This window comes from Lissotriton vulgaris, chromosome 4_1, assembly GCF_964263255.1.
Source record: "Lissotriton vulgaris chromosome 4_1, aLisVul1.2, whole genome shotgun sequence".
NCBI lineage: Eukaryota > Metazoa > Chordata > Amphibia > Caudata > Salamandridae > Lissotriton > Lissotriton vulgaris.
In genome coordinates this window covers 2,055,436,149-2,055,452,182 of record NC_141691.1, presented here as the reverse complement: position 1 = coordinate 2,055,452,182, position 16,034 = coordinate 2,055,436,149, and the positions used below count along the sequence as shown (strand labels likewise).

Below are 16,034 nucleotides of genomic sequence, written 5' to 3'. Positions count from 1 at the left end.
CTCTGCTCTTCAAGCAAAAGGTAGAAGGGTCAGGGCAGAATTCCAAAGAGCATTTGAAATATTGAGGGATTTTTCATAAAAACTTAGGTTTCCTTAATTCACAACAAAGTTCAAGCTTTGTTACCTGGCATTGTCCAATCGCTAGTTTCTGAGGGAATTTCTGTGGTTTCAGTGGAAGAAGCTGTAGACGGATCCGGATCCACCAGTGCCATATCTAGATGTTTAGGGGGTGAAAACAAATGCTGTAAATTCATCCTTTCTTTACATTGATCATAGAGACACAAGGAGTGGAAGACCATGATAACCGATGAGGCAATTTCTTCTCCAATAGTTGTACCATTGATAACTTGGTGTAACCTGGGATTGGGTATTATGGTGCCCTTTGATTAGTTGCTAGTGACTGAGCTATTTTTGCTGGGGTTAGTAGATTACTTATCCAAGTGAGGAGTTGTGAAGTGAGTGAGTACAGTCACTACTATAACAGTGATGACGGAAGAGTGCATGGGATGATTTGCCCCAAGCACTAATAAATGACTATTGGGTACATGTGATAAGCTGAAGGTGTATGTAAGTCATATTTACTTTTTTGTGGGTGCACAATACAGTGTCTAATGTCATTGCTGTGGTTGAGAGGGGGGATGGGAGATGGAGCGTAGAAATAGTTAAGTAAAAGGAAAAAACACAAGATGAGGTATATGAATATCAAACTGCTTCAAACCTGAATAATGCTAAACTTGAATTTTCTGTAGAGGAGGAAGGGCAATCCAAATTCGCAGAACCCAAGAGGATTGTAGCTGTGGCAATATATGTGGTTGTACTTGAAATTGAGCGCGATTTGCTACCAAAGGGGCTGAAGGAAAATGGGTAGGAGAAGTGGAGAAGGAGAAAGTGGAGTGGATTCGGGATGGGACAGGTTTACACCGTGAAGCAAATTATGGGGTGTGTTACATCTCCTTTGGACAATTTATTTCTCATGTTCCAGGTTTGTGTATGGTTTGATTGCTCCAGTCCCCTGCATTTCCTTGTACTCTTGTACTCTTGTTCCTTTTACTGCTTTTGTTAGTCTGTGCATAGGGATGTGTCATAATTAATTACTCTTAGCTAAAGACTCAAGCTGGCTTGCTCTTCACTGCTGGGAATTTCCTCAGGACACACAGAATGTGGACTGTGTTTGGTTTTTAGGTTGAAGCCTGCCAGACGATGCAGCAGTTGAGCTGTTCAAGACTGATTGGGGACATGTAAATTGGTTTCTATTGGCTTTTTGTTTTGTCACTTTTATTTTCTTACTGGTTTAAATTTTTTCGCCCTTCCGAGTAGTCTGTGTCCCTTCCGCCGAGCGTGGCATGTTTACCACCGGATGTATGACGTAACAACGCGTGTTATTACAACGCATGCTGTTACGTCGCAGTCTTTACAATGACTGCATGTTACCACGTTATGCCTTTACAACGCTAGTCTTTACATCGACTTGCGCTAGGTGGCGTGCTAACATTAAAAAAGGATAATTTACTATTCCAACTCCAGTCCTCTTATCAGTAGGGAAGGTGTTGGGATAGTAAACTACACCATTTTTTAATGTTAGCACGCCATCTAGCGCAAGTCGATGTAAAGACTTGCGTTGTAATGGTATAGCGTTGTTACATGCGGTCCTTGTAACAATTGCGATTTAACAGCATTGCGGTGTAATAACCGCGTTGTAAAGGATGTTTCCCTTACCACCTCTCTGATTGGCTCCTTGTATCCTAACTCTCAAGTGTCTGCATTTCGGGAGCTTTTTATCTTGTTCTAAAATCACTTCATGAGAGTGAACACCTTTTTCCTTCGAGCCTCTCTCAGCGTGCAGTTACAGGCTCTCCCTTCCACTTGTTCTCCCATGAACTATCAGTTTTAAATAATGTAATCTAGTGTATTTCCTATACTTCTACCTGCATATTTAATTTCTCATTGTTAACACTACCATTATTTAACAAACATAAAGTACTCTTTTCTTAAGCATTCTGTGAGAATGCATGCATGTTTGCTATTCAGTGTATTTCTCAATTCTCTCAGCCTCACTTCCTTTAGTAATATTATTAAAATGTCATTTACCACAACTTTATCCTTTGCGCCGCCCTTATGTACGTTTTCGATTTTCTACAGCTACAATCTTCGAGCCGCTCTCCTGTGTGCTTTAACTCAACATTAAGCTCTCTAGTCTGTTCGCTTCCACTTCCCCTGGTGTTTCTCAGCCTCAGCTTGCTGCCGTCCGCACCTGCTCTTTGCTGCCTTCACCACACACACCCCTGCATTGCTTCCCCCGCCCTTGTGTTGCTTCCCTGTCCTCCGTGATAACGCCCTCCATATTGCCCCCACTTCTGCATTCTTTCCTCCACATGCAATCTCTTCCTCACCTGCTCCTGTTAACTTTTTATTTGTTTTTTACCGATCCAACTAGGCAAATAAAACGGAAAAAAACTTGTATCATTTTATAGATGCATACATGCTTGTTACACTCTCCTACAAAATAACACAGCCTGATCTATAACATTTACCTTCTGTTTATTATCCATGACACACAGCATCAGCGATGCTGTACAGCATGGTTCAACCCATTGACAGTCGATAGGTCCTAAAGGCAAGACCTATTGGCTTTGCCAGTGCTTGTTTACTTTGAATGTTTTTGCAGCTGGACCCTGAGAGCTGCAGTGACAGGATGCTTTGATAATACTTGTTATTTATCCTAAACCAGCCCTTTGTGGTCTAATTCTTGACTATAGAGAACTATCTGCCAGCCCTTCTGCGCTTCAAGGAGAGTGTGAAAACCCAAAGTAGTTGGGAGACGGTGGGCTGTCTGTCAATCCAACATCTCTTTGGGCCTCTGTTGAATAAGAGAGTGTGAAGACCCAAGAGTGGTTGGTAGGCATTGGGCTGTCATCTGTCATTCCCACATCTCCTTCAGATCTCCTCACACCCAAAGAATGTGGAGAGTCAAGGGTGGTTGGGAGACGGTGGGCTGTAATCTGCCATTCCCACAGCTCCTTCGGGTCTCTGTTAACTCCAGGAAGGTGATGAGCCAAGTATGGTTGGGAGACGTGGGCTGTCATCTGCCATTACCCACATCTTCTTCGACTCTTTGGTGAGCCAGAGAGTGTGAAGACCCAAGTGTGGTTGAGAGATGGTGGGCTGCCATCTGACATTCCAACATCTCCTTCGACTCTCTGCTGAAATATCAGTGTTTACCCAAGCACTGGCTTCTAAGCACTAATTTCCACCACTCTGACATGAGAACACTGATTAACTGGGTTTTGAATACAGCTTTTTGTATATTGAGTTAATGTTTCAGAAATGTAAGTTGAAAATGTACCTGGTGTTGGAACAACCGTGCTTCCTGTAAAGGTGCCAACTGTTGGTGGTCCAGATCCACTGTAGTATGGTACAATCTGTCCTGTTTTTGAGAGAAGACAAATGTTCATATAACTATAAAATGAGACATTGTGGCATTTAAGAACTTTCTGTCATTATTAACAGGCGTTGCTCCACAAAGGTCTTGTGAGTATTCCACAAAGATGTTGAATTGGAGCACATGGTTTTATTCCATGAACTACTCACACATGAAATAAAATCATGTGCTCCAATTCCACATCTGTAAACACAGATGTATGACCTTAGAGAAGCAGATCCTAAACACATGGGACTTGTTCGTCAGAAGATAAATCAATTCTCACACTTTGCTAAGCAGAAAGAAACAGGGCAGGTATTTTGTTTTGGCATTGTCAGATAAGGGATTAATGCACCTTCCCTAGACATCTGTGTGATGATGATGTTGGTTCAATATTCCAGCGATAACCATGCCATTACTTCACCACCATTGCATTTACTTAAAACACACCATTCCTATTCTGGATTGATGCCTTCTTGTTGAATATCAGCCATCTACAAACCTACCACAGTTTAAGTACCAGCTCAGAAGCAGGTCACCTGGGAGTATTGCATCCTCTAACTTCTACCCACTGATCTTTATCATAAACGTAGCACTGATGCAGTCATTATTTATAAACTCTGATGTCTTGTGCAACAAATATGTAGTCTACATGAAGTTATGACAACAGACACCACTACATAGACTTGATCTGTATTCAAATCACTATTTTCAAATCCCTCACAGACAGGGATGATAACATGACAGTCACTCACGCTACAAACATCTCATGTCCCACCAGTGTCTTAGACTCCTTTGCTCCATCCAGTATTGAACAAATAACACCTACAATCAAATCCAGAAAATCTGGAGCACCGTCAGAACCTTGTCTGCCCGTGCCATTCCACATGGCACCAGACACAATCAGCAAACAACTCAGCACACTCTTCAATGAAGTCGTAACATCAGGCGTCTTTCCAGACGCTTGGAAAATGGTATCAATTCTGCCTTTATTAAAAAAATAACAATTTAGATCCTAGCAATCACAGTAATTACAGACCTATAGCAAGGATTCATTTTCCGGCCAAAGTATTGGAAAAAATCCTTAACACCCAACTAACAACTTACATCTCCTCGACGGACATACTGGATCCCTCCCAGTATGGTTTCCGACAAGGGCACAGCACAGAAACAGTCCTGATTATGACAGCAGAGGAGATCCGGGCAATACTAGACACGGGAGCCAAGGCCGCCTTGATCCGGTTGGATCTGTTGGCAGCTTTTGACACCATGAACCATGATATACTAATCAAACGGATCCAAGAGGCAGGAGTCAAGAATAATGCTCTAAAACTGGTCAAATCCTATCTGACCAACAGACATCAATACGTTCAGGTCGGCGACTCCCGCTCAGAGCAGTTCATGCTTCCATGTGTGGGGTCGCAGGGCTCTTTGTTGAGCCCCACCCTGTTCAACCTTTATGTGACTCCTCTAGCCAACATCATCAGGCAATATGGCTTCACAATAATATCTTACACGAATGACACCCAAATCGTGATGTCAATTTCAAGCAGCCCTGAAGATACAGCACATAGCTTTAAACAATGTATGTACCACATAAACCAATGGATGGGGTCGAACTGTTTGAAGCTTAATGGTACCAAAACAGAGGTCCTCCTACTGGGATCAGATACCTCTTTTAGGTAACAGAACGGGTGGCCGTCTAATATGAGTGCATACCCCACCCCAGTCCAAATAGTGAGGAATTTGGGCATCATCTTTGATGACAAAATGTCCTTTCAAAATCAGGTCAACAAAGTCGTATGAATGATATTTCTTAAAATCTATCTGCAAAATACGCACTTTCATCCCCCTGAAGCAGTAAAAACTCTAGTTACAGTTCTGGCCTTAGCCAGACTGGACTACGGAAATGCCCTATACTTAGGCCTCCAAAAACAGCACTTGGTCAAGCTTCAGCGGGTACAAAATGTCGCCGCCAGAACAAAATTGAACACACCCAAATTCCAGTCCATTTCAGAAGGCCTGAAAAAACTCAACTGGCTCCCCATGAAAAAAAGAATGGACTTTAAGGCCCACATGCATCATTGTGACATTTTGCACTTCCTAATTTGCGAAAAATAAGGAATCGCAAATTAAGAAGTGCAAAATGCTATGCATCATTATTTTCGGTATTCATTTGTGATTCGGTAAAAATCGCAATTTTTACCGAATCCCAAATGAATACCGAATTCTCAAGTTAATTTTCGCAATTCCCATTGATTCCTATGGGCCAAAAGGCCCATAGGAGTCAATGGGAATTGCGAGTGGCACTTTGAAAATTTCATGGGTGCAGGGGGGGGTCCAAAGGACCCCCCCATGCACCCCTGAAATGTATTTTTCGCATTATGTTTCACACACACATGTCCTAAGGACATGTGTGTGTGAAACATGAATGTTGAAAAAAAAACATTTTAAGCATTTTAAACACTTTTTCCAAATTTACCGAGTGGTTCAACCACTCGGTAAATTTGGCACCCTAATTGCGAATTTACAGTTTTAAATTTAATGATGCATTGCTTTTAAGAAATCGCACATCTGCGACTTCTTAAAAGCACCCGCAATTTTAGAACTCGCAAACATGTTACGAATTCTAAAATTGCTTCATGCATCCCAAAAAGCACTTTTGCATTCGCAAACGGCCGATTTTAAGGAATCGCACTGTTTGCGACTACAAAAATGCTTGATGCATGTGGGCCTAAGTCCCTTTGTCTAGCATACAAAGCAGTACACGGAAATGGACCAGCATTTATGAAACAGCATCTCACCTGGTACCATCCACCAAGACACCTACGCTCATCACAGAGCAAACTCCTCCAGACCCCAAAATGTGGAAAAGTCAACTGGGGTGGAAGAAGCTTTGTCCTGGGCTCAGCGAAACGATGGAACTCGCTCCCAATAAACATCAAAAGCTGTCCAAAGCTGCTCGGATTCAGAAAGCTTTTAAAGACATGGCTTTTTTCAAATTAACTTAACTTAAATCACCCACAGCTTAAACATAGGCACTTTCCTCCGCTATAATCGCCTAGACGCCCACGGGCATTTGTGCGCTATATAAATCTTTCTCACATCACATCACACACATCACTTTTTCTCCCTCTACCATCTATGCCCCTTATGACTTGTTTTCTTTGTTATATAATTTGCTCTATTAACGGAAGTATTTATGTAACACTGTTTTTCTCTATTCTATGTTTTTCTCTACTAACTCAAGTCACTATGTAATACTGTTCTTTTGTAACGATATTCCTCATGTAGAGCGCTCTGATTCCTCTGGGTCTAGCCAGCGCTATAAAAAACTCTTCAAATAAAAAAAATAGCTTATTATATCGGACCAACACCACCCCCATCATAAAAGATTGGTTTGTAACCCGCTGAAAAACAATATTTTTATCTCAACTTATTTCAATCATCTTAAATATCATCAAAATAGAAAGGTAAAAACGGAAGCTGATTTCAATAATCCACCAAAAACGGTGTTGAGACAGAATATTGACTTGGAAATGTCGACTTACACAAAAATTGAATGGAAATATTGAGATTCAGAAATATCGACAGCTAGAATATCGTGGTCGAGAATATCGAATGGAAGGTAAGAAATATCGTTTTTAAAAATATAGATGTCATTAATATTGTTTGCAAAAATATAGAGGTTAAAAATATATATTTTTTAAATTAGTGTTATGTCAATCAATCGGGGAATTGTAGGCGTGCTTCTCACCCGTGAGGGTCTCAAGGTGCTGGGGGTGGGTCCATAAATCTGTCTAGCTGAAGAGCCCGGTCTTGAGGGTCTTCCGGAAGGTGGTCAGAGAGGGGGCTCGTCTTGTGTCTGCCAGTAGCTCATTCTAGGTCTTGACCGCAATGTGAGAGAAGGATCTTCCGCCTAATCTGGCTCTGTGGATTTGTGGGGTTCGGCCAGTGCGAGGTTTGAACATCGGAGGTTTCTTTAGGGTACATGGAAGTTGATTCTGTTGTTGAGGTAGGCATTTGTAGGCATGATTGAGGATTTGAAGCTGACTCTTTTCTCCACTGGGAGCCAGTGGAGTCTTCGTAGGTCCTGGGTGATGTGTTTGTGTCGGGGATGCCAAGGACTGGTCTGGCTGCGGTTTTCTGTATTGTCTGGAGTTTGCGGAGTCGGGTCTTGTTGATGTGGGCGTAGAATGCGTTTCCGTAGTCCAGTTTGCTAGTGATGAGTGCGTGGATGACTGTCTTCCTTGACTCAGAGGGGATCCACTTGAAGGTCTATATGTATTTTACTTTATATTTTAAATGTATGTGATGTATGTTTTTTTATATAAGTATTGTTTAGGTTTTTTAATGTATGTGTTAAATTGTTAGTAGTTAGGAATTATATTTTAATTACATTTTGCATTTTTTAGTTCCGCAGGGGTGTGGGTTTATAGGGGAATAGGGTGAGAAGTAATTTAATTATAATAAATAAATGATTATTTTTTATTTATTTAATTTAGATTTTATAGTGTTAATTGTGGGAAGTAATTTATTTGCAATTGATTATTAATTGGATGTTAATATTAATTAACTGATAAATAGTTATGTTAAATGTGTAATTTTTTTAAGTGCATGTTGTTGGGTTTATAGGGGTCAAGGTTGGGAAGTGATTTATTTTTGATTACTCAACAATTAGTTGTTAATTTATATTAATTGATTGATTGCAAATTAATTATGGAAATTGTGTTATAATTTTTAGGTGCAGGTTGTGGAGTTTATAGGGCTAAAGGGTGGGAAGTAATGTATTTGTAATTAATACAAAATTAGATGGTCATTAATATTAATTAATTATTTATATTTAATTATGGTATTTGTTTTTATTTTTTTGTGTAGAATTTTATTGTTATGGAGTACAGTGTGCGGAGTAATGTAATTTTACGTACTTTTTTTTATATCCTGGAAGAGGAACAAGGCGGCGGGCTGACGGCGGTCGCGGGAGCTCCCAAAGCAAAGGGAGGGAGAGAGACTTGGGCTGATATAATGTAATTGTTTCCTGGACTTGATCAGACGGCGTGTGGAAGCAGTGGAGGCAATTTTCAGCGCTTTCCTGTAAATCACTTTGGGTTTCTGAGGGTGGTGGTCTAGGAAGGGGAGTACTCCTTCCCGCTACTCGTGTGTGTTCTGCAGCGGATTGGACTCGATGCAAGATAGCATTGGGTCGTATGGAGCTGTGCGTCGGCCTTGTGGCAGCAGTCTCGGGTTGCGGCAGCACTTGCTGGCTTCCGGGTCGTGGTAGGCAGGCAGAGTCAGCACTGTGCGGCAAAGTTTTGGCAAACCGAAGCAATGCGAGGAGGAGACACAGGAAACGCAGGAGCTCAGTAATAGTTTCATGCTGGTGGAGAATTCCGGCGCTTGCTTCCAGAAGAAAGTGAGGGAGAAGGGCAGTTGTAATAGTGCACAACCGTCACAGGCACAACAGGTACTGATGGAAAAGGACCCAACCGCAAAGTGTACTCTTTACTTCTAAGGGGCTTGTGGAGGAGCTAGGAGCTGACAATATAAGTTTAGACACTCGAGCAAGGAGAGGCACTGGCAAAAGAGATATCCCAGCTAATACACCACAAGCTCCACAAGTTAGGAATAGGTATAAATTGAGATGTGACCCGGATAAGAAAGCCAAGGGAGTGAGAGCAAGGGAGCAGGCCGTCTGTGAGGCGATTACCATTTCACCCACTAGAAAAGCGGGGAAAGCTGTGGGAGGGCTGTGAGAAGGTGGCTCTATATATACTGGACCAGAATAAGGTACAGTGTGTATAGAGTTCACAAACCCCAGCAGTATAACAGAGGTTAAAGACAAGTGTGACCTTACTCTCTAAAGTGGTAGCTTGGTCGAGCAGTAAGGCAGAACCAGAGGACAGTGTAAAGCATTTGTTGTACACACTCAGTCAGCAAAAGGTTTCACACACTCAAAGACTGAACTTCAGGCCAATTGTTTTTATATCAAAAGATATAGTTGTTTTATTTCTAGAACCAACAGGTATCAAAATATACTGTTCTCCCCATGAGAGGTCTCAGATGAGTACTTTGCAGAATGGCAGTACGTTTTGTAAATACATTAGGTACAGGGGTTGCAGTAGGCAACACACTTCTACACACAATTTAGCATTGAGCTCAATGGAGTTCCTTATATAAACACAGTTGATTACTTTGTAGATTACTTGGGTAATTCCAGGACTAGCTCCTAGGTTCAGTCCTGGGGTCTAAGCTGAAAACAGTTTAGCAAAAACGTTTTAGGTATTGTAGTGATTTTCAGGAATAAAAAGCTATTTTAAAAGTTCACACTTAGAAACTTTTCAACAGAAATCTGGCAATGTTATCCAATGGGAGAAAATTCAGGTTGCAGGTTAAGTACGATCTCGTTACTTTTGTAATACAGTACTGGGCTCCCGGGGCCATCACTGGGGTCTCAACTTAAAACAGGTAAGTAATTACATTTCAGTATTTCATATGATTTTTAAAGAATATTTCTAGTTTTCAAAAGTAGACAGAAGAAATTTCATAGAAAAGCAGACAATGGATTCCTATAGAGAAAATACAAGTTACTAGCAAACCTGCTAGGGATTACTTTTGCGGTTCAGTACTGGGCTACAAGGTTCAGTAATGGCTCCTCTCCTGATCACAGGTGAGTATTGCAGAATTTGGAATTCGGATGATTTTATATGAATATTTAACGTTTTCAAAAGTAGACACTTAGAAGATTTTTTGAGTCAAACCAGTCAATGTTATTCAATGGCAGGTATGTGAATTACCAGTTTCCTGGTGAGTACTCGACTGGTGAAGTTCTGGTTCTGAGCATAGACTCAGGGGTCCCCCAGTGTCAGGTAGGTACAGTTGGTTCACCCTCAGCGGTGCAGTGGTGGCCGGGTGCAGAGATAGTTAGGCCCAATGTTATCCAACGAGGGACAGGGGGTCTCCGGTTGGTGGCCGCTGGCTAGCAGGCCACGCGGCTGTGGGAGCTGGGCTCCTGGTCACTTGCTTAGGACAAAGGGGGATGCAGGATAGGACAAAGGTGGCACAGCCAGCGGTATTCGGGCGGCTGGGTGCAGGATGCCTTTGAGCCGTCGGGCGCTCAATGTTTCCAATTGAAAAGGTAAAAAGGGAACAAAGGCTGCAGGCTTGGGGGCAGAGACTCTCCAGGGGCGACCAGCACTTCGGGAGGTAAGTTGGGATCTTGGAGCACATGTAGGTACCCCAAAGGACGGCCCAGGGGGCTGTAGGGCACCGGGTGCAGGGGTGTCTTTGGGTGTTGAAAAAGCTTACCCTCGGCTGGTCACGGTTGGAGTGGCCCCTGGTTCTGAGTCTGCAGGAGTCGTATGTTTCGTCTAGGAGGGTCTTTGGGCACTGGACTTCGGGTCCCAGTCCCCGGGGGATGTCCTCGTGGTCTTGGATCACTTGGGCAGGGGCCGAGCTCAGCGGATGCCGAGTGAGCTGGTCCGGAGCTTCCTGGCAGGCACCAGGGAGGTTGTTGCAGCAGAGCCTCTGCTGATGGGAGTCCCAGTCTTTAAGTGGGTCAAGGCAGGCAGGTCCTCTGGGACTCCCAAGGTTGCTGTCCGCAGGAGTCACCGGGATTTATGCAGGAGCAGGTTCCAGGATCGACAGGCCTGTAGGGTTTGGGCCAAGTCAGTGGTTGTCCTCCTATTGTTAGCAGCTGTGAGGTGGGTCTTGTTCCTCTTGGCCTTCATTCTTCTTTTCTTATCGGGATCTGAGTAAGGAAGGTTCAGGGGGCCCCTAAATACTGAATTTAGTGGAGTTACAGGTAGGGCAAGGGCAGGGACCAATAGGTCCCTGTCCTGGGGTGGGTACACCCCCTAGCCTGCTCCTCTCCTGTGGGAACCTAGCTGTTATTGAGCAGGGCTCCCCATCTTCAAGATGCCTGAGGTCGTGGTTCACCTCGTCTCCCCCACCTGAGGGGTGGGGTTGGCACAGGCTGGCACAACCCCTTCCTGACGTAGTTTTTCCCATCAGTCTTCCCACCAGAGTGGGGGTCAGGACTGGTGGGGGCCAATGGCTGGGTACAGCAAATGATCTGGAGAAGCTCACAGAAGGGGCATGCCTTTGAAGCTTCCCCCTGCCCATTCTGGGGGAGGAGACCTAGCACCTCGCCCAGGATGTGCATTGTTGCAGGCCCAGGAGAGCGGGCGACTTGCCACCCATGGGTCCAGCAACATGTCTGCTGTGTGGCAGCCTCTGCAGCCACTCAGCCCAGACGTGGATTGTAGGTTAGGTTTCAGGAGGCATCTCTAAGATGCCCTTTGGTGCATTTTACATTAAATCCTACACTGACATCAGTGCGGGTTTAATGTGCTGAGAAGTTTGGTACCAAACTTGTCAGTCTTCAGTGTAGCCATTATGGTGCTGTGGAGTTCGTAATGACAACCTCCCAGCACCATATACTCTTAATGGTATCACTGTACTTACAGTGCCCAGGAATGGTCCGGGGTACTGTAGGGGCACAGGGCTCATGCACCTGTGCCCACACCTCTGGCACAGGGCACCCAGCTAGAGGGTTGACGGAAGTATGCCAGGGCAGTGGGTTCTGTGGGCCTGGCACACAGGGATGTGTGTCATGTCGACTCTTTGTTTAGTTCTGACACTAAGCCTGCAAAGGCAGTGTAGGGGTGTCAGGATACAGGGCCCCTGAGTATGGCACAATAAGTGCTGCAGTCCTCAGGGGTCTTCTCTGGTCACCATGCCCTGGGTACCTACAGTACCATTTACTAGGGGCTGACAGGTGGCCAGAGATGCCAATTAGGATTTAGTTTCAACACAGTTTTAGGAAAGGAACACAGGCCCTGGGTACCTGGTTGGCAGGAACCCAGGGCACACTCAGTCAAAGCACATACGCAGTTCAGAAAAAAGTGGGGGCATACCAATGCAATAAAGATGGCACTTTCTCACAAAGGCCAAGACCGTGTGGGCCCAAAGAAGACCGCTCATTTCCAAAACCTGCACCCTCGCTCAATTCCTATTTTAAAATCATGGCCAGACAAGGGCTACAGTACTTGCTCGGGGGGGGGGCAGCGAAGTAAGCCTGCTACAGGCTAGCCTGGCGTGTAAGGTTTACTGGCAGTCTCCCTCAGCAATCACTTTCATCCATTAGATAGCTTGACAGATGAACGCCAGGATGGCACTAGCCCAAGACAATTTCAGGATACTACAGAGATAACCACAGATGGAAGTCTGGGTCAGCTGGAGGCTAGTACCTGAGATGAGGAGAAGTCGGATAATCAGCTGGAAAATATCATACTGAATCTGAGGCAAGACATTCTCAATAAAGTTGAGATCTCAAAGGTAAACCAAAGAGGCATTCAGGAAAAGTGTGTTGTGCTGGAAGAGAAGCTAGACAGCATCGCACATTGAACTGCAACCCTCGAAAGTGAGGTGAAAGTTCTATCAGCAGGAGTCACTCAGAATACTCGGAATATAGAGATATTGAAGTCACAAATAAAATTCTACAAGACAATCTGGAAAAATCTCGAAACTAAAGCTAGGCATAGCAATTTGAGGGTTCCTAATATTCCAGAAGGTGTAGAAGAAGGAGACATAAAGTGTTTTATCTCCTAACTACTAAGAGAAGGACGGGCCAGATATATAACTTGTCGAAGAAATCCCTAGAGTAAACTGGAGGAACTGAGCCAGGAGGTAGGAAGACTGCTAGCTAGATGGGCCAATTAACCATTAAATATATATGGTAAAGTCATTAAGATGATCATCCTTCCAAACATTACCTCTCTTTTTAACTGCATGCCATTGACATTTTGGAGGGAGGACATAGCTAAACTGCAGGGAAAAATAGGTAGCTTTTTGGGCATCAAAGGGGCCCAGGATATTGTGGTAAAAACTGAGGAGAAGGCTGGAGGTGGGTGGAATGGCTCTCCCAGATTTGCTTAATTACTGTCATGCATTCCATTTTACGAACTTCCGGATGTTAGCAAACAAACCAGATTGCTCACCTATGGGGAGACTTTTTGAGGTATTGCTTGGAGATCTAAGTCCAGCAGTGCCACTTTTAAGTACGGGGATCCAAAATTCTTTAAAAAGGTGAGGCTAAGGATTTTGAGAACTGCCTTTAAAACATGGTTTTATTTTTAGAGGAGGTTAGGTGTACCATATTCTCCATCTTTGGCACTGATTTGGGATTCCCCGGGCACCAACTTAGCCCAACCCTTAAATTCCACAGGTTTAAGCTACTGGGCAGAGCTCAGAATGGGGTCTAATTTGGTCAGCTGAGTGGTCCTAAGCAACTGTACTAAGGGCTCCTGGTGGGCCGCACAAGAGTGGGTCGGGGAGGAAGATGAGACATGGTTAAAACAGGCAATGAGAACTGGTCCACTAAAAAAGGAAGTCTCAATTTGGTACTGGGCCTTTCTGGAGGCAGAGGATAAGAGCTTATTAGACATATCCAATTTGTGGGAAGAGGGATACAGGGAAGGAGATTTAATGCAAGCATTGCAATCTTCCTTCTCCATTCTACGCGCAATGGTGAAACCCACCTCACTCAAGAGAAATCACCTGTTTATAACCCATAGGGTGTATTGGTCTCCGGCTAGGTTTTCAAGAGTGACTGGGAATGATTATGCTTGTCTGAAGTGTGTGCTTCCTTTGGCAGATGACCTGTATATGTTCATATAGTGCCCAAAGATCGCCGACTTTTGGATGTCGGTGTGTAACTTCATAGAGGAAGTGACTGGTAAACGGAAAGAGGTAAATTTTCATAGAACTTTAAAATTATAAAATAAATTAAAATTAATAGTTTAATAATTGTTTTAAAGGAAATATATATGAATTATTATGTGTGTGTATAATTGTTTTCAATGTATATTAAATCACTTTATATTTATATATATATATATATAAAATTCAATGTTTTGTGCTACTATATGTTTTACATCGATATTTTTTCTCTATAATTTTGTACTTACCTGTTTAAGGAAAGGGAGTTGATATTTTTTCATTCTATATTTTTACATCAATAACTTTTACTTCTATATTTTTAACTTCTATATTTTGTCAGTGAACCCCCCTAGGTACATTTGACTACACATATATGTACACAAATCTCAGATTCTGAGCAGTAATCCCCCTTGCCTTGTGTCATCACTGTGTTAGAGTAGTCATGCAAGTCAAAGTTATAGATGCGTCCAAGGGTCCATCAAAACTTTATTTATATGGTGATTAGATGCATGGTTAAAACACAACAATACATGCTACAACATGTAAGCTATGGCTGACTAGAATGCAATTGTATAAAGCCCCATAAATGGAAGATTATCAAAAAAGTTTAACATTGGCAGGGGGGCAAGACAAGGGTGCCCGCTATCCCCATTACTCTTTAATTTATATATCGAGCCCCTAGCGGAAAAGATTAGGAAGCATGCCGAAATCATCCAGTTTAAAGTAAGAACTTGGGAAAAGAAAGTGGGCCTATACGCTTACGACCTGGTAGTGTATACATCGAACTTGGATTCAGCCTTACCAGTGGTGTATGAGCTTGCTGCAGGTTTTGGCAAGATTTCAGGCAATGGAATAAACCAGCGTAAAACGGTTACTATGGTCTGGAATATTGACACACGTGAAGAATATGTCAAAGAGGAAATGAGGTACAATAGTACAGAATGTAGAGCAAATTCCTGAAACTAACATCCAGAGGGTCAGTAAAGAAATAGGGAAATTGCTGCTGGGCTGGTCACATCTCCCACTATCAATTTACGGAAGAGTGAATATCATTAAAATGACTATCCTTCCAAAAATTACTTTTTTATTCCAATACATTCCGATGGCCTTTAAGGAAGAATGGTTTAAAAAGGTTCAGTCCAAAATTTCAAGCTTTATATGGGCCTCCAAAGGAGTGCCGAAATCCTGGAAGAAACTCAGAAGAATCGGATATAGGCAGAATGTATAAAGCAATGCTAAAAAATGCAAACAGAGGAGACACAGATTTTTTACATAAATATGGGGACCCTCGTTACTTTAAAAAGATTCCATTAAAAACTCTGCAGGGCTTAGCCACAACCTGATATAAAGTTAGGAGGGAAATAAAGATCAGTTATTAGAGCTGTAGGGCCCCAATCTTTGACTCACCAGGATCCCCGGAATGGACGAAAGACAGTCTGGCGCAGCCACTAAAAGAAGCGGGAATCCTGCTCTGGGGTTCGGTGATGAAAAATGAGGCTTATATCTCCTGGGAGGAGGCCCAAATACTAACGAATGGACGATTATCAAGATTAAAATATCTCCAAATGTTGAGTCGGAGTCGTACTGAGGGACTCGGTGCAGGTCAGGACAATAATCTGGAATCATCACTGATGGCTGGAGTAAACCAAAAAAAAGAGGTGTCACAAGGATATTGGCTGTTGGAGGAGCTGAGTGATGGTGATTTTAACCTGCCGAAAGAACTGTGGGAGAAGAGTTTGCCCGGGGAGCAGTTGGAAGAATTATGGCAAGTATCTTGTACTACTTTATTTTCCACAGTACGGCCTGCAAATTTAAGGCGGAACCACCTATTTTATCTCCACAGGGTTTACTGGACGCCATACAAATTATCCAAAATAGGGAACGGAGCAGTGCCTAA

The 16,034-nt window shown here is 43.1% G+C and overlaps 1 protein-coding gene across 4 annotated transcripts in view; it reads right to left on the bottom strand.

Annotated features, from left to right (window-relative positions):
• LOC147724956 (uncharacterized) overlaps positions 1–16,034 on the bottom strand; it is a 235,710-nt gene that overhangs the window by 146,315 nt on the left and 73,361 nt on the right. For 3 of the 4 annotated variants that reach the window (XM_086966449.1, XM_086966448.1, XM_086966452.1), the window contains exons 4-5: positions 3,344–3,424; positions 125–214 (exon numbers count right to left, since the gene is read on the bottom strand). In XM_086966449.1, coding sequence (XP_086822575.1) covers positions 125–214; positions 3,344–3,424 — 171 coding nt within the window. The remainder of the gene's footprint in view (positions 1–124; positions 215–3,343; positions 3,425–16,034) is intronic. The other variant, XM_086966450.1, reaches the window with a different exon arrangement.